Genomic DNA, 24,766 nt, shown 5'->3' with positions numbered 1-24,766 from the left:
GTGGTAATTCTAAAGATCTCAATAATTATACTTTCTGAAGCCCAAAGCTTCATCAACCAATAGAGTCATAGAGAACTATAGCACGGAAACAGACCTTTTCGGTCCAACTCGTCCATGCCGACCAGACATCCTAAATTAACTTAGTCCCATTTGTCAGTATTTAGCCCATTTCTCTCTGAACCCTTCCTTTTCATGTACCCAAATGTTGTAATTGTACCAGCCTCCACCACTTCCTCTGGCTGCTCATTCCATACACACACCACCCTTTGCATGAAAATGTTGCCCCTTAAGTCCCTTTTAAATCCTTTTCCCGTTATCCTAAACCTATGCCCTCTTGTTCTGGGTTCCCCCGCCCAAGGGAAAAGACATTGTCTGTTTACCCTGTCCACATCTCTCCTGATTTTATAAACATCTGTAAGGTCACCCCTCAGACTCCAACACTCCAGGGAAAACAGCCTCAAAATAAAAAGATGCCGGTAATGAAGTATTTATCTAATTTGAAATATGGTTTTCTTGTTACAGTTTAGAAGGAGCTGTTGTATTTGTGGTCACAAGTATACCTTCCGTGTTGTTACTCACAGATAGTCAGGTGCCAGGAACTAAGATCAGATGGATCTCTGATGGTTTATCAGTTTCACTCTTAACTTCAGTCTTCAGAGTCCCTGACTGAGTATCTCACTGCCAGTTTATAAGGTTGGTTCATGTGCTGCTCTATGTTGCTAAATGTAGATACTAAGCATCACACCGCATCTAACAGATATTAAGAAATTTGAGGAGGTTGCTAACATGCTGGAAGGGGAGTCCCTATAGAAGTTTCCTATTTAGAGATTATGAAACTGTTGAGATAAAGAAGACTTTCCCTGAATTCTGTGCATACAGCTGCTTAACATTATCACTGGATAGTCATAGAATCCCTACAGTGTGGAAACAGGCCATTCTGCCCTACAAGTCCACAATGACCTTCCAAAGAATAACCTATACAGACCCATTTCCTTACTACTCTCCATTTACCCCTAAATGATGCATCTAACCTACACATCCATGAACACTATGGGCAATTTAGCATGGCCAATTCACCTAACATGCACACCTTTGGATTGTGGGAGGAGACCAGAGTACTTGGAGGAAGTTCATGCTGACATCGGAAGAATGTGCAAACTCCACACAGACAGTCACCCAAAGCTGGAATCAAACTCGGATCCCTGGCACTGTGAGACAGTTGTGCTAACCACTGAGCCACCATGCTACCCCATGAGAGTGTGGAGACACAGAAGAGTTTCCCTGAAAATTGTGCATACAGCTGCTTAACATCATTGGTAGATCTCCTTGGTATTATAGGCATCAGTCTGAAGGGGTGGGCAGGAGTTACCAGCTTTCACTAGGCCTCCAGTTTTACTCTCCATCCCTGGTTCTGTTGTGTAAACTGAATGTACATAGTGGAGCTTATTGGACTGGTTTCTCAAGCAAGCCTGGTCTCCCAGGCTACAACATGTTGAAAAGCGGCAATCTCAACAAAACTACAGCACATGGGCTTCAACTCTATGCAAGACTTACCAACAACCTCCCCCCCCCCCGCCACCAACCCCACCCCCCACCCTCCCCAAAGCCCCATCCTTATTTAATACCGTCACGCAGTAACTGGGAAGAGCATACAGATAATAAAATCTCACAGTTCCACAAACCGTCCATAAAAGTAGACACATGTACAAAATCATAATGAGACTGCCAAAATGACAATTTCCCTGACTGACAGCTATTCTGGACAAAAGCAAGTTACATCAGGCTTTGTCCATAATAATTAACTTTTTAACAAAGACTAAGAAACTCATTGTTGTTCATTGCCCACTCTCCCTGTTCTCTGGGATGTGATGATATGGAAACCTGTTATTGCCTTCTAGCATTTAATTCCTAAAGAGAAAAGGAAGGCCAGGAGCTCACCAAATACAACTTCATTGAAGGCCTTTTTGAACAGAGTGGTCACACAGTAATATCCCAGAGCTAGCTGCACCCTCACAAAACTTACACCAATGAGATATCACAATACATTAGTAAACCAGGTAAACTTTGGGACTGGATGCTGCACAAGTAGAGTAAGTAGGAATGAAGATCAGTACCTGTTACTAACAGGTATCTATCTGGGAAAGAATGTGATTGGCTTGAAGAACTGAACAGGTGTAGAGGTCAACCAATCAATTGGATGGAAAGTTGTGGATCTTAAGAGTTTGTCGGAACATTTTATTTAGAATTGTAACTTGTGAAGAGCAATAGAAAGCTTTCATGATGAAACAACATCTTCCATGTCAGTGCTCATAGGCGGTCAGTTGTCTGGACCCTGATCTCTGATAAATTAAACCCACAGTAAGGTTCCTCTCCAGAGATCTGTACAACCATCTCACTGAGTTTGGTTCTCATGCTTAATCTCAGCAAATGACAGAAAGGAAAATATCTGCTACCAATCAACTTTGTACTTCTTTAAAATCCCCAATTATGCACATGTCGGTCACAATTAAGACAGCTCTAGCATTAACATTATAGAAGGGACGTGATAGCACAGGTGAGGGTGCACAGCAGATTTACCAGGATGTTGAGTGGGCTAGAGGGTTTCGGTTATGAAGACAGGTTGTTTTCCTTAGAGCAGAGGAGATCGAGGAAGGACATGATTGAGCTGCATAAGATTATGAGGGGCATAGATAAGGCGAACACAAAGAAACTTTTCCTCTTGATGAATGAATCAATAACTAGGGGCATAAAATTTAGGTAAGGGGTAGAAGGTGTGCAAACGATATGTACAAACTTTTCTTACATAGAGAGTAGTGAAAATCTGGAACTTACTGCCTCTAAGATTGCAGCATCCATAGTGCAGGAAAGTCGATGTTTCAGGCAGGTGCACCTCAGATGCTGCCTGACCTGCTGTGCATTTGCAGCACCTCTCTAATCTTGACTCTAATCTCCAGCATCTGGAGTCCTCACTTTCGCCTGCCTCTAATATTTGCAGAGGCAGAAGTTCTCATAACACTTCTCAAGTGTTATGTGGTCCGATCAGGCATAGTGGAGGGAATTTGTACTTCGAGTTGGAGGAAGTAGGGGAGGTCCTCAATAAATACTTTGCTTCAGTATTCACTACTGAGAGGGACTTTGGCATTTGTGAGGACAGCGTGAAACAGACTGATATGCTCAAACAGGTTGATGTTAAGAAGCTGGATGTGCTGAAAATTTTGAAATTCATGAGGATAGATAAGTCCCCTGGGCCAGATGGGATATTCCTTAGGTTATGATAGGAAACATGGGAAGAGATTACTGCACCTTTGGCGATGGTCTTTGCATCTTCACTGTCCACTGGAGTAGTACCAGATGATTGGAAGGTGGCAAATGTTATTCTCTTGTTCAAGAAAGGGAATAGGGATAATCCTGGGTTCACAGACCAGTCAGTCTTACGTCTGTCGTGGGCAGTTTATTGGAGTGGTTTCTGAGAGACAGGATTTATGATTACTTGGAAAAGCATAGTTTGATTAGAGATAGTCAGCATGGCTTTGTGAGGGGCAAGGGCACTCATTCCTGATGAAGGGCGTTTCCCCGAAATGTTGATTTTCCTACTCCTCAGATGCTGCCTGACCTGCTGTGCTTTTCCAGCACCACTCTAATCTTGACTCTAATCTCCAACATCTGCAGTACCCACTTCTGCCTTTGGCAGGAGCAGGTCATGCTTCACAAGACTTAATGAATTCTTTGAAGAAGTGACAAAACACATTGATGAAGTGGAAGTGTTGTACATGGATTTTAGCAAAACATTTGATAAGGTTCCCCATGGTAGGCTCATTCAGAAAGAAAGGAGGCATGGGATACAGGGAAACCTGTCTTCCCTGGCCCCCAACGCCTCATTTTCACCATGGATATCCAGTCCCTCTACACCTCCATCCGCCATGACCAGGGCCTCCAAGCCCTCCATTTCTTCCTCTCCCGATGTCCCCAACAGTACCCTTCCACCGACACACTCATTCGTTTGGCTAAACTGGTCCTCACCCTTAACAATTTCTCCTTCAAATCCTCCCACTTTCTCCAGACCAAAGGGGCAGCTGTGGGCACACGTATGGGCCCCAGCTATGCCTGTCTCTTTGTTGGTTACGTGGAACAGTCGATCTTCCGTAGTTACACCGGCACCACTCTCCACCTCTTCCTCCGCTACATTGATGACTGCATTGGCGCCACCTTGTGCTCCCGCAAGGAGGTTGAGCAATTCATCAACTTCACCAACACATTCCACCCCGACCTTAAATCCACCTGGACCATCTCTGACACCTCCCTCCCCTTCCTGTACCTTTCCATCTCCATTAATGATGACCGACTTGACACTGACATTTTTTACAAACCCACCTACTCCCACAGCTACCTGGATTACACCTCTTCCCACCCTACTCTCTGCAAAAATGCCATCCCGTATTCCCAATTCCTCTGCCTCCGCCGTACCTGCTCCCAGGAGGACCAGTTCCACCACAGAACACACCAGATGGCCTCCTTCTTTAGAGACCACAATTTCCCTTCCCACGTGGTTTAAGATGCCCTCCAACGCATCTCATCCACATCCCCCCCCCCCTGCCCTTACAGGCCACCCCTCCAACCGTAACAAGGACAGAACCCCCTGGTGCTCACCTTCCACCCTACCAACCTTCGCATAAACCATATCATCCAACGACATTTCCACCACCTCCAAACGGACCCCACTACCAGGGATATATTTCCCTCCCCAACCATTTTCACCTTCTGCAAAGACAGTTCCCTCTGTGACTACCTGATCAGGTCCACGCCCCCCAACAACCCACCCTCCCATCCTGGCACCCACCCCTGCCACCGCAGAAATTGCAAAACCTGCACCCACACCTCCTCCCTCACCACCATCCAAGGCCCTAAAGGAGCCTTCCACATCCATCAAAGTTTTACCTGCACATCCACCGATACCATTTATTGTATCCGTTGCTCTCGAAGCGGACTCCTCTACACTGGGGAAACTGGATGCCTCCTAGCAGAGCGCTTTAGGGAACATCTCTGGGACACCCACACCAATCAAACCCACCGCCCCGTGGCCCAACATTTCAACTCCCCCTCCCACTCTGCCGAGGACATGCAGGTCCTGAGCCTCCTCCACAGCAGCTCCCTCACCACCCAATGCCTGGAGGAAGAACGTCTCATCTTCCGCCTCGGAACACTTCAACCCCATGGTATCAATGTGGATTTCACCAGTTTCCTCATTTCCCCTTCCCCCTCCTCACCCCAGCTCCAACATTCCAGCTCAGTGCCGTCCCCAAGACCTGTCCTACCTCACAACTTCCTTTCCACCTATCCACTCCACCCTCCTCTCTGACCTATCACCTCCACCCCCACCCCCATTCACCCATTGTACTCTTTGCTACCTTCCCCCACCCCCACCCCCCCTCTCATTTATCTCTCCACTCTGCAGGCACCCTGCCTCTATTCCTGATGAAGGGCTTTTGCCCGAAACGTCGATTTTTCTGCTCCTTGGGTGCTGCCTGACCTGCTGTACATTTCCAGCACCACTCTGATCTTGACTCTAGGGTTGTTAAGAAGACTTATGGTGTATTGGCTTTCATTAGCAGGGTAATTGAGTTTAAGAGCCACGAGGTTATGATGCAGCTCGAGAGAACCCTGGTTAGATCACACTTGCAATTTTGTGTTCGGTTCTGGTGCCTCATTATAGGAAAGATGTGGAAGCTTTAGAGAGTGTACAGAAGAGATTTACCAGGATGCTGCCTGGACTGGAGGGCATTTCTTATGAAGAAATGTTCAGGAGCTTAGGCATTTCTCGTTGGAGCATAGAAGAGTGAGAGGCGACTTGATAGCTGTGTACAAGATGTTGAGAGACATAGATAGATTGGATAGTTAGAGATGTTTTCTCAGGGCAGAAATGGCTATCACAAGGGGGCATAATTTTAAGGCGATTGGACGAATGTTTCGGGGAGATGTCAGTGGTTGGTTATTTACACAAAGAGTGGCATGTGTGTGTGGGAATGCACAGCCAACAGTGGTAGTAGAGTCAGATGCATTAGGGACATTTAAGCGACTCTTGGATAGGCACACGGATAATAGCAAAATGAAGGGTATGTAGGTTAGTTTAATCTTAGAATAGGATAAAAGGTTGGCACAACATCAAGGGCCGCAAGGTCTGTACTGTATTGTACTGTTCTATGTTCTATGTAGGCATTTAGTTCTGCATTTGCGATGCCGAGGCATACAAGTTATGGTCGAGAATATGGTGCTGGAAAGGTACAACAGGTCAGGCAGCATCTGAGGAGCAGGAGAGTCGATGTTTGGAGCAAAAGTCCTTCATCAAGAATGAGGCCTCATTCTTGATGAAGGACTTATGCCCAAAATGTCGATTCTCCTGCTCCTCGGATGCCACCTCATCTGCTGTGTTTTTCCAGCACCACACTCTCAACTCTGATTTCCAACATCTTCAGTCCTCACTTTCGCCTTATACAAGTTTATGGGCCAAATCTGGATAATGGGATTGAAGAGTTAGCTGGTTGTTTTTGATTGGTGTTGACATAATGAGTCAAATGGTGTTTTTCTGTGCTATAGATCTATATGACAGTTTCTGTGATTCTAAAAGACAAACAGTTCAACACATCCGCTATGAGTGGAAAAAATATAGGCAAGCTAAAAAGAATGTAGTTAGAGACAACAAAATTCTGAAGATCGACTGTCCAAAGCGCAAGCAGTTACCAATTATTCTTTGATTAGATATTTGATGAAGCGGACCTAGGCACAACCTTGTTTTAGGACTCTTTCTTTTTCAGCTTTCTTTGCTTTCCTGTCTTTTTCAAATGGATGCTTTCTATTTGTAGGCTCTGAACGTTGCACTCACTGCTGTATAGCCAATTACAGCTTTTAGAACTCAGTAGCTCAACAAATCAGACAACTGTTGCTAGGTAGCATTTCTTTCACACAAAAGGCTCTCGGTGCATCAATCATGAATTCTTCCCTTCACTGTTCAAACAGTAACATTGTATCGCAAAGGAGTAGCACTTCATTTTCAAATTGCAAAATCTCCTGTTTTTTCAGCTATGATCCAAATTCCATTTCAGTCTATTGTCCCAAAGAAAACATAAGTAATCTTTTATAATGCCAACCCAGCATCGCTCCATAATTCAGCTGCATAATAACCCAAAAGCAAAAAAGGCAAGCAGTGCTTCAGAAGTGTTGGAACCATCCTCCACCAAGAGTAAGGGCTACGGAACATTCGCATCATTGCTCATTGCCCTCAAGACCTATTCTGTGCATGTTAGCAAGGCTTTGTGTTCAAATTCATTCTGGCATTGTGACCTAAATGAAACCCAAGGTGGCTTACCCAACCCTTTCTGCAAAGTGAAACCTTTTACAGTATTCGGGTAAGTTGGATGAACTGTGATATCACAGAGGGAATGCTAACTCTCATGTAAGACCAGAAGACATAGGAGTAGAAGTAGGAGACAGGTCAGCTGATGCTGGAGATCAGAGTTGAGAGTGTGGTGCTGGAAAAGCACAGCAGGTCAGACAGCATTCAAGGAGCAGGAGAGTCGACGTTTCGGGCATAAACCCTTCATCAGGAATGAAGCTGGGAGCCTCTGGGGTGGAGAGAAAAATGGGAGGGGGGTGGAACTGGGAAGAAGGTAGCTGAGAGTGCAATAGGTGGATGGAAGTGGGGGTAAAGGTGATAGGTCAGAGAAGAGGGTGGAACGGGTAGGTGAGAAGGGAGGACCTGGAGTGGGGCTGGAATTCGAGGTGGGGGCAGAGACAGTGGCTTGAGTGGGCATGGTTATGGGATCCGTACTGCCATTCAGCCCATTGAATGCTCCACCAATCAATTATGGATGATAGCAGTTAGGAACAGATATGCTTTGTGAAGGGAACATGAACAGCTGATACTGGGAAGGTTGCTGCTGTGAAAGGTTTGTTGATATATGTTGCCAAGAGCTGTTGATATGACTGATATTAGGTGTCATATTGGGATAGAGTGAATGGGTATGGACAAAGGCTGAGAGGGAAGATATGAAAAAGTGAATAATCAGCTTTACAGATTATCCAGAAACACAGAGGGCAGCTTTAAAACTTGGACAATGAAGGCAATAAGGTGCTAAAGAAATTCCTCAAAGATGATTTGAGTAAGTGGCTTTTGAGACATAAACTGTGAAGCGATCTGAAGATGTTATCGGTTTTCTAACTTCAAAAAAAGGGGAAGTCCCTTTTAATACTAAGCAGGCACAAATACCATTACAAGGAAGGGAAAAAAACAATTGGACATCATGGTGATTCAGTGGTTAGTACAACTGCCTGACAGTGCCAGGGGTCCATGTTTGATTCCACCCTCAGGTGACTGTGTGGAGTTTGCACATTCTCCCTATGTCTCCCACAATCCAAAGATGTGCTGGTTAGGTGTATTGGCCATACTAAATTGACTACAATGCCTAGAGATGTGTAGGTTGGATGGATTAGTCATGGGAAATGCAAGACTACAGGGAATTGGTATTGGTGGGATACTCTTCAGGGGGTTGGTACAGATTGGTAGGCTGAATGGCCTGCCCCTGCACTGTAGGGATTCTATGAACAGCTTTTCCTCCTAGAATCTATTCAATTTTTACAGTTTAAATGATTTCACTATATAGAAGGAGGTCATACAATAAACACCAATTGTACTTGTTGCAATCCAGTATTTTCTGTCTCTAATTTCTGCTTCTGCCACAGGTACACAACTGGTGTCAGGATGAGTGAACTAAATGCAGTTTCTGTCAAACAGTCCATAGACATGATTTGAGAAACAAAACAACAAAAGCAAGTGGATCCAAACAAGAAAGAGTTAGTTCCTACCAAAAAAACAATCAATGCCAGTGGTCATATGATAATAATGGAGCAATGAGACTAAAACTCTCCTCACATTATCGCACTGTATCCCATCCATTTCTCAATGTCAGCTCTACATCCTTTACTTTATTTTTTAATTCACAGTTAATAACCATCCCCATCAATCTTTCGGAATGCCTTGTTAAATGGGATAGTTGAGGGAAACACTGTTCAAAACATCCTTCAGGAAGAATGTGGATCAATATTTGAAGTAGTTGATTAGGATGCAGGCTGCCTGCAGCCATTGGGAGCTGTGTTCTGGACATTGGGACATTTATCTTTAACATCAATGCCACACTTCATTCTGACATGGATTTCCATTGTGCATTGTATAATTCCAACAACCGGTCAATGCAGGCTGGATATTCCACACCAAGTTGCCATTTTGAACTAACCGTGCTCACATTTCAGTCTCAGTCTGACACTACTTGGAGCTAACTACAATGTCACAGGTTAAGGATAATCCAAATGATCATCCCTAAACCAACGTTCACCCTGTGATGACACAGGAGAGTCTCAAGGAGAGAGAATTGTTGCAGTCCTCTGAGTTTAGTCAAGACCTCCAAGAGAGGAGCAGTGTAAAAGTCAGATGCCATAACATTTCTTCTGAAAGTTACGATGACAGCTTGACAGAAATATCTGAATTCATGGAAATCCGATCAGGATTAATCAATTTGCCAGAATTAATGAATCAATGTGCATTCACAGCCGTCAAAATTCACCAGAGCATGAAGAACAAGAGGAGCTGGAAGTCTAACACCAGCAGCAACAGCAGGAGAAAATCCAGTAGCAACAGTAGCTGCTTCTTCCCCTCAGCCACATGCTGCTCCACAGGACAGAACTGATAGACACTGAGACCCAGCTGGGAGTAAGGGAGATCTCTCCCACAATGAGGTTGACAGACAGAGAATTAGTTCTTCCAACCACTCTGAGCACCAGAACCAGGCGATGAAGCTGCATCAGGAGGCTCAGGCTGTCATGATAGTTTATTGCTGGAACCCCCCTTCCCCATGGGTAGTAGTAATTGAGGCACGCTGCATGAATTTTCTTTGGCACCGGATGATAGTAGTCTTCTTGGAGTAGGAGAGGTCAAAGGTATTTTGCAAATACTCGCACCAAGCTGGTCCACACAGGATCTGAGTGCATGGCCAGGAACTCCAGCTGGGCTGGGCACTTTCCACTGGTTCATACTCAAGAAGGCTGATCAAACATCTATAGTAGTGACTCTGGGTATAGGCTCACCCAAGGCTATTGGGGCCAGTAACATCATTTCACTGTCCTTCTGGTCAAAACGAGCATAAAATGCATTGAACTCATTGGGGAGGATGTGTTGTTGCCAGCGATTCTACTTAACTTTGCTTTGTAGTTTTGGAATGTTGCATAATCCTTGCCAGAATGAATGTGTGTTCATGCGGTTAGTCTGTGACTCCCTTTGCCTGGTATTGTTTCTTGGTATCACTGATAGCTTTGCGAAAATCATATGTAGATTTCCTGTTTAGGTCAGGGTCACCTGTCTTGAATGCCTGAGATTTGGAATTCTGTAGAGAGTGGGTCTCCTGTTTCACCTATGGCTTCCAATTGGGGGACACTTGGATTAACTTCTTTGGTACACAGTCCTCGACACACTTACTGATGAGGTCAGTAACGGTGGTGGCATAATGATTAATGTTGGCCATTGAGTTCTTGAATACAGATCACCGACTCTAAACAATCATGTAGGAGCTGATCTGTTGCCTCAGACTAACACTGCACTACTTTCTATACTGGGTCCTCACGTTTCAAGTTCTGCTCGTGAACTAGGAGAAGGAGCACAGTCTGACTTTCCAAAATGTGGGCGGAGAATAGAATAGTAGGTATCATTGTTAGTTGTGTCGCAATCATCAACTATGTTTGGACTTCTGGTGGGACAGAAGATGTGTTAATAGTATTCTGAATGATGGAGCATTGAAGTCACCAGCTACAATGAATAGGGTATTCCATCTCAAGGCTATTTGAAGCAGTGTATACTTTGTCGAGGGTGCTTTTTTGCTTCCACATAGGGTAGATGTAAACCACTGTCATGATAGCGGAAGTGAACTTGCATAGCAGGTAATGTTTTATTTCAATGCTTTAATTAAATTTCTAACGTGTGGAAGTAAACTTGGAAGGAAAATTATTGAACTGTGTGTGGTCTGGTTTGTGCATGGATCCTAGAGAAGAACAAATGGAGGACAAACTGAATTTTCTAATGGGACATTGCAATTTGGGGATTGTGAATAGATTCAGCTACTGACTAGGTGAAGTCCCTGAGCCACACTCACCAGGCAGGGCCCAGATAAATGCACAATCTGCAGAGATAATTAGACTTTACTATCCCATTATTCTGTACATTTCTATTGCATCCATCAAGTTGTTCTATTTAGTCCACATCATTTCACACATTATTGTCCAAACACTTAGAAATGTTTAGACCATAGTCATTTAGGGAAAATCTGAGGCTGCAGGAGAGTCACAAGATTGTTTAACCTGTCTAAACTGCCTGAAATTAGTAATATTCACTTAGGAGACATCAACTTTTCATTTAAAGGACAATAATGACCCCACACACTCCACATGTTACCATGTTCCTCCAAATGTGGTGACTCTGTGACAAGTTGCTCGATTTTGTATCTGACAGGAGAGCTGTCGGGACTCAATTGCTGGGGGATAAATAACAGAACATGCAAGCCAAGACTTGATAATTTTATCAGGTTTTGCAAAGAAACACAATGCATAGCAGAAGCTCTCTTTAACCCTATTCCTAGTTAAAAAGTGATTTTAATCAAACTGTTATGACACACTTCCAGTGCAGGTGGAACTTGAACACATACTACCTAAAGGCAAGGACATTATCACAAGACCCACTGCTCCTAGGTATAATCAATCTGTTAGACAGCTCCAGGACATATGGGATTTAAAACTGCACCTTCTGGTCCAGGTATAATGATATTGGCACTGTGCCACAAGACCCAAATAAAGTGATCAGTCTATGTGAGTGTTATGACCCCCACTTCGATGGTCATCATACTCTGAAGTGGGACTGGGACCAAGCAGTTCTGGCTTGGAGGTAAGGAGACTACTGCTGCACCACAGACGAGCACAAGGCCATCTGGAATTAATACCCTTCAAGTGAATGTAATTAAACATCGATTAATGTACAACTAAATGATTCCCTTTCTTCCCTTTACACAAAAGCAAATAGACACCCAGTGGGACAGGGGAACTTACCAGAGGGAGAGATGGAGGTGTCTGGGTATGGTTGTGGGAATGATACTGTTAGGCTGTTGTGTAATTAGTCTTTGGATAGTTAGATAGACAGCCTTCTTTCCTTTGGAAAAGAGACAGCTGGCTGATATGAGTATTAAAGGTTATTATAGGTGTTCAGTAGTTTGTACATGGACATGATGTTTACACTTGTGGGCAGGACTAGAACTTGGGAGGCCACAAAAATGAGACTATCAGTCATAAATCCAATAGGGAGTCCAGGAGATGTTGCTTTTAACTAAGTCCTGACTCAATTGGTGGTATTCCTGTTTCTGAGCCACAAATTTCCATGTTTATGTCACACTCCAGGGCTGAAGCTAAAAGCAAGGCTGACATTCCTGTTGTTATGATCCCAGCAGATATCGTTACGTTGCAAATCACATTCCAGACAAAAACCTTGTTTCAATATTGCGATTTGTTTAGATTTAAACATAGTGGTCTCTCCGTTAAACATAAGCTGCAGATTTTCCTTTGTCAATAATACAGAAGTTTGTCAACAAAAGAAGTGAAGATGAAATTGAAGAATCCAAACTTTCTACTGGGAATACAAATTCAAAATGTTTAAATACAGAATAAAAGTAGAATCCCACCAACCCCAAGCACTCCTTTGTAAATTGAAAAGAAACAGCAGCTTTTAAATGATACCAAAAGCACCACTTGTACCATATTCAAATCAGTATGTCTAATACCTTGATAGATTTAAGCTACTTGTCACTTCAACTTTTACACTGGAACTGCAGATAGCTTTTTCCTGTTAAATGTAATGAGAGCTCGGAGCAACCTCTTCAGGGTTTTATCTCAATACTTCTGACAAACACAAATTCCTCACTCTAAGGTAACCAAGTTCAATATATATATATTTTACTTCTCTGTAACACCAGTCCACAAAACCATTCTATTCCAAGGATTTCACAGAACTGCCCAACTCAAAGTCGAAAGTGAAATTAAAAGTCAAAAATGAATCTCAAAGTCTCTCTCAGCTGTAGGTGCTATAGAAAATAAAGAGATAAGGGCATGAGAAGGGTTAAACATGAGGATTGGTGGAATGTTACAAGGATCTGTGGAATACTACATTAATCAGGTATAGAACAATGGTGGTATAATTATGTTCGTTAGGTAATATAATTAGGTTAAGTACCAATGGCAGCATCAATCAGGTTAATCAAAGCACATGACATATAAGTAAATGTTAGCATGATGTAATAGGGTCAACCTAAGGCTGAAGACCATGTGGCAGATGTAATAGTAAATATCTATTCATAATATAACAGAGTAAGATTGAGCTTGGAGTAGGGAAACCATTGTGGCAGATGTCATAAACATAATCACTATGTTATGGATTAAGTTTGAAGTAGGAAAAACCCATAGTGGAAGAAGCAGAGAGGTAACAGGAACTAACATCATTGGTTTGTTGCATAACTGCAGAAAGATAGCCCTAACACAATTGGACATGCTGGTAAACTCAAAGAAAACATGATAACTAAAAAGTATTTTTAAAAATGGACCCCGAGATTCAGGGACAATCATGAATTCACTTTCTGGTTGTCACAGCTTTTGTTTGCAAATAAAAGATCAATTTCTTGAAGAACTCACCACATCGCCTGGTAATTCTCCATGATAGTGCTTCCCTATAGCTTCAAAAAAAAATTTCGAGAACTCTTTCACAAACTTTGAGGTCCCATTATTTAACTTACAAGGTCGTAAACAATCTAAATCAACAAAAGTCTTTCTTGTGACGCACAAAATTTATTCACTCTAAAACCAGCACTCAAAAAACTGTTCTAAAAAGGAAATATTTGCAAATTAATTACTAACTTCAGGCATACTGAAAACCCATCAGTTACTAAATCAAAACCCAGAAACCACAACTTACACATATCACATGAAAAATCATTCACATATTTCCCACAGTTTACAGCACCTTTACCAAAACTTACGCAGCAACAAATATCACAAAAAAATTGTCATGGTCATTTTGTAGTCTATGGGCGCTAACTGAGTGTAAATTGGCTGTCACATTTCCTACATTACCACACGACAAAAATGTTTCAATGACTGCGAAGTACTTTGAGATATCTGATGGATGTGAAGGACACAAAGTGTGAGGAAGTTCTTTAGCGAAGTCTGCAGTCTCAGGGCATGATAGATGTAAGAGTTATTTTCATGAAGTTTCTAAACTCCAAGAAGCCGAGTTATTTGTCATCTCAGAGGCCAGAAGTAGACATTTAAGATGTGAGGAAGTTAATTTCTTTTGGCTTTTCAATTAAATATAATGCTTTATTTTATGGTAGTGCCACTTGTAACAAAAGACTGAACACTGTCACCAATGTTCATCTTAGTAATTAAAGTGAAGCAGAATTAGTGCATACATTGTACACTAATTGCTGCTTTCTGTGTGAAAAGGAACTGATGTATTTGAATCATTCTATTTTTGCTGATATCTTGCTGTGCAGCTTGGTAAATTGATCTGTGAAGAACATTTTGTGTCTCACTGTTTAAAGGAGGCAATTTCTACAGTGAATGTCCTCAAGGACAAAATTATTTTTCTTCATTGGAAATGAGCCTTATTGGGAAAATTAGCAAGATCAACCAAACACAATTTTATTAATCTATATATTTCTTATGTACATTTTATGGACAGTGCAGTGTGATTGCTTACCTCATCCTGAAACTTGTAATCATACTCCAGACACAATACAATTTTAGAGTTTACATATAAAGCAAAAGTTATAAGTCTCTGCTGCGTTCTGTTCTACAATCTGCTGTCAAACTGCCCAATAACTGAGGTATTCGCAGTTCAGTTGTTCAGAGGTAGTTGTTGATCCCTGTAATTAACGTGATATTTGAAATACATAGTTCTACAGAGTTATTTTCATAAGTAATTTGATCTCCTCCTGACACAACAATGGAACAAAATATAACTCCATGATAATATATATATCAGTGCTATGTACATTCAAAGGAGATGTCTGTAGAGATCTTTAAGCTTTGATGTTTGGTGGAAGGGTTTGAGAAATAGCGAGGACCTCTGTCCCACCTGCTGTCACCCACCATCATCCCACCAACTGCATGGAGAGGTAGCATGTTTCACATCGGCAGATACTGGTGAAGGTTCTCTTCCTGATGGGGACAACACCAGCACATCCAGGGTGATATTGCAAAGGGATTATAATACCTCGCTAGACATTGACTCAAAGGTTATTTAGAAGTTCTAACTAAACTGCAACTCATGCTTTGATTGGTCCAACATAAATGAAGGTTTGTCAGGAACATCACCAGACAATATTCCTTATAACCCCTCACCTGCCATTGTACCACAAACCCCATTTACAGAACAAGGTACCTTCCCCCTCACTTCCACCTCTGGGAATGACAATGAGATGCTACATTCTCAACATCTTAATCAATAGATGGTGACCCATACTGCTTGCTGCTGGAGCAGTTGGTGTTCACAATACAGTTTAATGCAGGGACACACAGAGACAGAAAAGGTCTGCTGTAGTCTGAAATCTGATTATATTTCTCACTAGATCCTTGCAGTGGTAATCTATAAAGTAATTTGTGGGCAGCACAGTGGCTCAGTGGTTAACACTGCTGCCTCACAGCACCAGGGACCCGGGTTTGATTCCAGCCTCGGGCAGCTGTCTGTGTGGAGTTTGCACATTCTCTCCATGTCTGCGTGGGTTTCTTTCAAGTGCTCTGGTTTCCTCCCACAAAGATGTGCCAGCCAGGTGAATTGGCCATGCTGAATTGCCCATAGTTGCATTGGTCAGGGATAAATATAAGGTCTGGGTGGGTGGATCTTTGGAGGGTCGGTGTGGACTTATTGGGCCAAAGGGCCAGTTTCCATACTGTATTTACTTAAACTAATACTGCAAAGTGACAGGAAGAAAAAGCTACATTGCAAACATCATGTATGGAGTCACCTCAAATTCAGCAGTCATTATGGGCAAGGCTGGTGCTGAGCTGCACAATAATTTGCCTGTGGAGTCTTTACTGCATCTATTGATCCATTTCTTGGTCTGCAATTTATTAATCCATTACTCCCGGGGCGGTGAAAATATCTTTGTATGAGTTTGGATCCTCCTCTTTGTGACATTGTGTTTAACTGACCCCGTTGTGACCTGCCCATTTGTTCCCTCTCCTATTAAGTTACAAATAACATTGGCCAGTGTTTTCCAGGGCAGATTCAAACACCTCTAACGCATCACCTTGTGAATTCCACAGAACCATTCATAAAATGTGTGTGCACACACATACGCAAGCGCGCGCACACTCACACACACCTTTCATGATTAAATATAGAAACACATAAATGAAACTGCACAAATACATCAAAATAAAATTCACAGCCATGGGTGATTTGTTTTGATTTTAGTGTCCTCTGGCAATTGTAAATTAGAATCAGTGCTTCATTATCCTATACATAAAATATATCTATATTTGTACAATCCAATGATGGGATCATTTCGACTTGAAGCAGAATTTTATTTTTCTGAAAAGGTTCCATTAAGGTATTTCTAGTCATTGGCTGCTAATTAACTGGGATTATTATGTGGATATTAATTGTAGTAGAATTATCAGTGCTTTCACATTGCCTTTGTCCATTCAGGAGATGTGTGCTTTCCTGACTGAGTAGCATTTATTGTCCAACCATCATTGCCCTTGAGAAAGTGATGGGAGCTGCCATCTTGAAGCAGCACAATCCATTTGGTACAGACAGACTCACACACCTGGAGATGTGTGAGGCTTTGTGCTGTCTTGGACTGGAGCGCAAGGACTGTAAATTGAGTACATTTTTCATTTTTCCTTTTGATTACTATGATGCACTTTTTTAAGTAGTTGATGCCAATTCTTTAAGTATCTGTACCTAGGTATCATCTAACTAAGATAGCGGGGTGTTGCTCCCAGTGATGTGCTGTTGCATGTCGCAAGAACATTCGCCTAATAATATGCTGACATATCGTATGATGTGAAGAGACCAATTGACATCAATTGGAATCTTTTGGAATATGTCACCTTCCAATAGTTACATCTTATATTCTCTTATATTTGTCCTCAGAAGCTTTATTGAATAGATAACCATCAATGTAGATAGAAGGCTATATTAGTGATTGTAGTAGCAACTATGTTTTCAAATAACAGGTCTAGATATATAACCATTAGCAAAATGCTACTGATATAAACATTGGAAAATAGTGTACTCTGGGACCATATATCAGTTAATATAAGATATATTTATTGACACACTGTGTCATGACATCAGATCATACTCCTGAATTACTTATGTATATGTTTGACTTCAAGTACAACCAGTGCTTTTTTTTTAAGTCATACAAGCCCAAAGATGGCTAGGGGAGGCTAAATTCAGCGGCTGTGGAATATCCTGGTGTGAACTGCAGTGATTCACAAGAGGAATTATGTAATACCACACTCAAATAAACTTCAGCCAACCACATTTCAAAGACAGTGATTTCTGAAGTGTTGTGTCCCAGATTACCAATATGATATTAGTTGGGGATATTATTGTTGGAGCTGTTGAAATCAGGTGTGACCAGAATTAATTGAACTCCGATATCCTGAAAGGTTTTAGAGCTGGAGGTGATCTGAGAACTGTGGAGGGGCAAGGCCACAGGTGAACGTGAAAACAACAATGAGAAGTTGTTTGAATTGGAGCCAGTTGCCAGAGAAAAGTATAAATTTGGTAACTAGGGAGTGTGCAGTGGGAACCAAAGCCAATGGTGTCAATTTCACTGATTATTCCATAAGAAATAGGAGTGTGAGTAAGGCCATTCAGCCCATTGAGTCCACTCTACCATTCAATCATGCCTGATGGGCATTTCAATGCCACTTACCACTCTCTCCCTGTACCCCTTAATTCCTTGAAAGATTGAGAATTTATCAATCTCTGCCTTGAAGATATTTAACATCCCGGTCTCCACTGAGCTCCATAGCAATGAATTCCTCAGGCCCACCACTCTCTGGCTGAAGAAATATCTCCTCAATTCCATTCTAAATTGACCCCCTTTAATTCTAAGGCTGTGCCCACGAGTCCTAGTATCCCAGCCTGATGGAAACAATTGCCCAGCATCCACCCTTTCTAAGCCATGCATCATCTTGTACGTTTCTATTAGATCTCCCCTCAACCTTCTAAACTCTAATGAAGACAACCACAGGATCCTCAGCCTTTCATCGTATGCTAGGCCTACCATTCTAGGGATCATCTGTGTGAATCTCCGCTGGACACACTCCAGTGCCATAATGTGCTACCTGAGGTGTAGGGTCCAAAACTGGACACAGTATTCTAAATTGAGTCTAACCAGAGCTTTATAAAGTCTCAGTAGCACATCACTGCTTTTACATTCCAACCCTCTTGAGATAAATGACAACATTTCATTTGCTTTTTTAACCATGGACTCAACCTGCAAGTCAACCTTTAGAGAATCCTGGACAAGCACTCCCAGATCCCTTTGTATTTTGGCTTTATGAATTTTCTCACCGTTTACAAAATAGTTCATGCCTGTGTTCTTTTTTCCAAAGTGCAAGACCTCACATTTGCTCACATTAAATTTCATCAACCATTTCTTGAACCATTCTGCTCAACTGTCTAAATTTTTCTGTAGCCTCCCCACCTCCTCAGAACTACCCGCATGTCCGCCTAACTTCATATCATCGGCGAACTTTGCCAGAACTCCCCCAGTCCCTTCATCCAGATCATTAATATATAAAGTGAACAGCTTCAGCCCCAACACTGAACCCTGCAGGACCCCACTTGTCACCAGCTGCCATTCCAAAAAAGAACCTTTTATCCCAATTCACTGCCTTCTGTCAGACAGCCAATCCCTAATCCATTCATTGAAGGAAATTTCAGCTCATCTGTTCCTGGATGTCAGATTAACAGTCTGATAATTTATAAATGATGGAGAAGTCAAGAGAAGTGGTAATGCACAGAGCTGGCTATTGTCAACATACCTGTAATGAACCAATGTTCTGTTTAAAGATGATTTCACCAAAGGGCATCATGTAGATGAGAAATAGGACATGCCATAGTCTGAGACAGTTAGACTATGGAGAAGGATGTTGTGCCTTGAGATATTGAGTTTAAAACTGTCTGTTAATCGTTGGACTGCATGATCAATGATGTCAGATGACATGGGAAAGGGAGCTGCTCGATGAAGGCTCGATGATGTCTCTGGTGTTGTATGTAGTTGATAAATGTTCATCTGTTTGCAATAGTTCATTGTCCAGACCTCATATCTCTAAAACCTCAGAATCAACCATTCTCAAATACACCAAATTCATAATGTTCAGTTCTGAAATATTATTAAAACTTTAATTCTATTTCTCACTCTATAGATGCTGCTAGACCTATTGAGTTTCATCATTTTCTATAATTATTCAATTTCCAGCAATTCTAATATTTTGCTTTTAATGTAATAATACTTTATTCTGATCATGACAAGATAGTCATGCCTTTCCCACATGTACATCCTCAATCTGTATGAAGATAGAAGGAGGTGGGCCATGTCCAAATTACAAATCACAGTAACATGAATGCACAGAACACCAATTATGATAAAGTTCAGTTTTTTTGATTTGTGTGACTTAGCCTTGCATAGCAATACAAAATAAAAACCAGGCCACATGGCTCCATATCAGTTGGTCAACTTAAACAAAAGTCTTTTCTTTGGAGAGATTCCTCTTTCAGACAGGGTCCGAGTCTTTGGTTTATATTTTTGCAGAAAATTAAATTGGTTCACTGACTTTCAAGTACAGAGTGATAAACTTTGAGATGGGTAAATGAATGGCTTCTTTACTTTCATTCACATAGAACCATCCGTGTTTGTTCACTGGGTATTTAGTTAATTATTATTCATGTTTTTTTTTAGCATAGTAGCATTTCGAAAATGAAATTCTACAAATACCGTCTCATTATTCAGTGAAAACAATTTCATCAAATCTCAAAGCACAGTAGGTAGCTATGCATCCGTGAAATACAAGATGTCCAAATAGCTCCCCAATGCAACACCCTAACTGAGCAGCAAGCACTAATGATTTGGTTTCAGTTGATCATCCATTAAGCAGATTCAATAACTTCCTAATCTATATCAAGCATGAGCAATAGTTGCTAAGCCAGTATGATTGCAGAGTGTTACAGGTGAACAAGCAGCTAGTGGTCATTGCTGAAGCTTCAGATTGAAATTCTATCAGGATAACTTCTGTCACAATATTCACAACTTTCAACAAATATGGAGCACTGATTTCATATTTCTAGCAACACCAGAAGAGATCATTAATTAGTGTTGTTCCTTAGATAAGCTGCTCTGATGTTAATACCTTTGGAGATATGATTAAGCTCTGAAGCTAATACATTTGGGGATATGATTAGCTAATGGATTTTGAGTTTTTGAGTTTTGAGATCAACTGAGGGCCATCACTATAAATAAAATAATTTTTCAGGAGCTAGAAAATCAGGCTGCTTAGAAAAGACATTGAACATGATAAATTAATCAGTTCAGCAAATGTCTCATCATGAGAGGAACCTGCAAGGGGCACTTCTTATTAACAGTACAATATTAGGGCTAGTCACTTAAAATTGTTGATTAATTGCAAATTAACTTCTGCATGATTGTACTATTGCTTTTAAACTGTTTTCTACTCTTTGATGGAATGTGAACTGAGCAGAGCCTTTTTATATAGAAGCACAATTTCTGTGATTTGATGATCTGGGATTTGGGGCCATTGCCTCCATAAAGTCAATTGTTAAATGCAGCACAATTGAACTAATCCCAATACTGAGTCTCATGTCCTCAACTTAACTCTAGTTCGGCCTCCTCTACAAAATAACCTTTACAAGCTGTAATTTCAAAGGTATCTTATGGTTTTTGTATTTGTACAGCTATGCAGATGAACTTCTGATGTAGGGCGTTACCTCACTGTGACTTCAGTAGTCATGTGATAGGACTGTGCTACAAGGTTGGGATTGTATAGCTCACAGAATACAGCTCGGCAACCTTTTCCTTTGTTGCTAAATATTGTTTAGAAGCAGCCCAGAAGTCTGATCTGAGCTAGTGGAAGGTACAGAAGACATCATACGATATTATAGTATCAGCAATCACAAATGTATCCTGCTCCTATATCAGGAAATACTCTTCTCTCATATTTCTAACACCCTGTAACAAGAGGCAAGAAAGGCTGGGTATGCAAATAATCAATCTTTTCCTAATCTCTAGCTTCTAAGGATTGTCTGGCTATCACAGTATCACTTGTTTTTTGTGGATTTTCATTTTTACCATTGCAACTGTGATCCTTCAACCAAGGCATGTGTGAACTTTATTCTACTTTAAGCCACACCAGTGATGTGGAATTGAAACTTTCAACTTCTTTTAAGAGTAAACATCATAAATTAAACTGGTCTACACTATCTTTTGTAAAATTAGAGCATTTTATAGTTAGTTGGTTTGCAGATAATAATTCATTGAAGTCAATTGTAAAGTAAGAGATGTCCATTTGTCTTGTAATTTAAGTGTCAAAGTCCATTCAATTGCTAATGATCAAATAGAAGCTATTTTATTTAGGTTCTGAAGTGATTTAAACAAAGAAAATCAAATATTTCAACAACAATCTAGAAATCCCTCATGCGCCTAAAAGATCCGACAGTTGAGCTGTAGCCTCCCCAGTCACTGTATCTCCTGTATTCACCAGGTCTCACGAAGTACTGTCGCCCTCTGTAGTTGGGATGTTCATAGAAGATCCAGTAACCGTCCATCACATGGCAGGAGTGGATGTCACGGTAACGGAAACGATCGTAGACAGATGGACAGTCATCCATGAATTCCATCATCTGTCCTCCAAAGTCAGGCCTCTCGTAAATCCTCATTCTGTAGGAGCCTCCTTGGTACTGCAATAGACAGAGGATCAAGATGAGATTAGATTCCCTACAGTGTGGAAACAGGCTCTTCGGCCCAACAAGTAACCCACCCAGACCCATTTCCCTCTGACTAATGCACCTAACACTATGGGCAAATTAGCATGGCCAATTCACCTGACCTGCACATCTTTGGACTGTAGGAGGAAACCAGAGCACCCGGAGGAAACCCACGCAGACACAGGGAGAATGTGCAAACTCCACACAACAGTCGCCTGAGGCTGGAATTGAACCTGGGATCCTGGTGCTGTGAGGCAGCAGTGCTAACCACTGAGCTACTGTGCTGCCGATTACAATTTTCTTCAAATATATAGTCAGCTCCTATATTGCAAAGATAACAAGTTCTGGAAGCAAGAGATTCAGATCCAAATCCTTTCAATCAAGGAGCAGCTGAGCATGCAAATCTTTTTAATTGTTTTTTTTAGCTAACTTTAGAGGCTCTGTACTAAGTTATTTCCTTAAGTTCGATGTGGTTAGACATATTTCTTATTGTGAAGGTGATCCTTCAGAATTCAAATAAGGGGATGTAAAACATAACCACAAAGCTACGGACCACAAATATAAGATTCATTCATTGAGTACTGCCCAAAGGCAGCTGTCAGTGATAGTTTGCCATTGCCTTCCAGTTCTTAGGAGCAGGGTGAGGAGGAGACCCAAATTTATCTCACTTGGATTAAAAACTGAACCCTGTACTAGCCATTGAGACAATTGAATTGACCAGCCACTAGCAGACTCAACAATGAATTCTGGATTATCACCTTTACCGAGAGGGTGGTTAGAATGTGGAAATCATTGCCTTAAGGAGTCACTGAGATGTATAGCATGGATACATTGAAGAAGATGTTAGATAAATGCGTGAGGGAGACTGGAACAGAAGGATATGTTGATGTTGGTTGATGACGAAGTTCAGGAGTAAGGCTCCTGAGCAGCATAAACAGAACATTTGGGTTAAATGGCCTGTTTCTAGCCTGTAAACAGCATTTAATATATATGAAGTTAGGAGCACTGATAACATGTGTTAACAGATTCTAATTAAGCCATCCACTTATCAGCAGATGAATGTATAAATTATAACAATGCAATGCAATGCAATTCAATCCTTTCTTCTGGATATTTGATCCATATGTACGATTAAGTTATCCTATCGAATGATTGGGTTTTTTATGGGTGTGGACTTAGATCTGTAATGCCCTGGGAGGTAATACTAAGGAGCCAAATGTTCTTCTGCTCATGTTGGAGACACCTTGATGTTAAGAAGGACATTCACACAGGCATTCCATCCCTGCATGTGAAGCAGATCAATTACTATTTCCAACTGATGTGACGCTCTGTTTCCACAAAACTTCATTCAACAAGTACACATACCACTTAACAAATATCACATCTTCAGCTGCTAAAGAGCCCAAACCAAAGTTACAAGAGTTAAGCTTCCAATTTACAAATAAAGCTATTTTGAAGTATTTCAACAATTGCAAATCTCTGAATACATGATGCTGAGTAAGACAAGGTCACAATAGAAACACAGGCAATTGAATTATACAGATGTTTTCACAATGTGTTAACAATCTCAGTACTGTAATAAGCATAGAAGTCAATTTCTGATCCTCTTGATAAGAACCGAGAGTGTGGTGCTGGAAAAGCACAGCAGGTCAGGCAGTATCTGAGGAGCAGGAGAATCGATGTTTCCGGCATAAGCTCTTCAACAGGAATCCTGATGAAGGGCTTATGCCCAAAACATTAATTCTCCTGCTCCTCAGATGCTTGCCTGATCTGCTGTGCTTTTCCAGCACCACACTCTCAAATCTCATCTCTAGCATCTGCAGTCCTCACTTTCTCCTTCTAGTTAAGAACACCCAATTCAACAAATGATGGGGAGTGTTAAAACTGTTTGATGCTGACAAAACTGACAATAAATTTTCATCAATAAATATTAACTTACCTGTGGGTAGGAGCGACATGACTTGACACAGTCGTTGAACCCCATCCAGCGCTGGTAGTCAGGATACTCTCCCCTGGTCAGAACATACTGGTATCCCATGTAATTGGGTTTCTCATACAGCACCCACCAGTCACCGTCAACACGGATGGAGTTACAGCGGCTGAAGTAAGGGGACAGGTCGGCACAGTCACTGCTGCACTCATAGTGCCGCCCCTGGAAGTTCCTGTCCTCGTAAAAGATGATCTGTGGGAAGGTATATGCTCGATTAATAAACTGTGAAAGTAGAAAGTAGCAAACAATGGATAATAATGCAATAATTCTTACCCTTCCCATTTTGAGCCCACAGTTAGCTGAGGAACTGACTGATTGTAGCCCTGGGAAGCCAGTTGATATTTATATGCTGCGGTACATTTGCCATTCTAATGATTCAGAACTGAAATTCAGCAAAAGTGCAACAAAACACATGGCTCACTAATGTAAAGAGAACAATTTCAAAGACAAATGAGGTGCCATTGATTCTCTCTCTTTGCCGACACATAATTTCATTGTTACTTTACAAAGAAGAACAGTGAACGAGATCATTCCATGCTTTCTGTGCCCTGGTTCTGCTGAACCTTCGGAACAGTCACAATTCTGAAACAGTTGTGTATGCAATGTGACAGCGTCACCCGCTGCTGAAATGACTAAAATGGGGACTAAACTATCCATTAAAACATAGTTCCATGATA

General features: G+C 41.5%; 1 protein-coding gene across 1 annotated transcript; it reads right to left on the bottom strand.

Annotated features, from left to right (window-relative positions):
• Window positions 1–21,719: 21,719 nt before the first annotated feature.
• LOC140482000 (gamma-crystallin S-1-like) lies at window positions 21,720–24,474 on the bottom strand. Its single transcript, XM_072578828.1, has 3 exons — window positions 24,363–24,474; window positions 24,039–24,281; window positions 21,720–22,072 (listed from the first exon to the last, which is right to left on the bottom strand). The coding sequence occupies exons 1-3, from the start codon at window positions 24,369–24,371 to the stop codon at window positions 21,797–21,799; spliced, it is 528 nt and encodes a 175-aa protein (XP_072434929.1). The 5' UTR covers window positions 24,372–24,474; the 3' UTR covers window positions 21,720–21,796.
• Window positions 24,475–24,766: the final 292 nt, after the last annotated feature.

This window comes from Chiloscyllium punctatum, chromosome 10 (genome assembly GCF_047496795.1).
Source record: "Chiloscyllium punctatum isolate Juve2018m chromosome 10, sChiPun1.3, whole genome shotgun sequence".
Lineage (NCBI taxonomy): Eukaryota > Metazoa > Chordata > Chondrichthyes > Orectolobiformes > Hemiscylliidae > Chiloscyllium > Chiloscyllium punctatum.
Note: the sequence above shows the minus strand (reverse complement) of the source record. Positions and strands in the feature narration are given on the sequence as shown.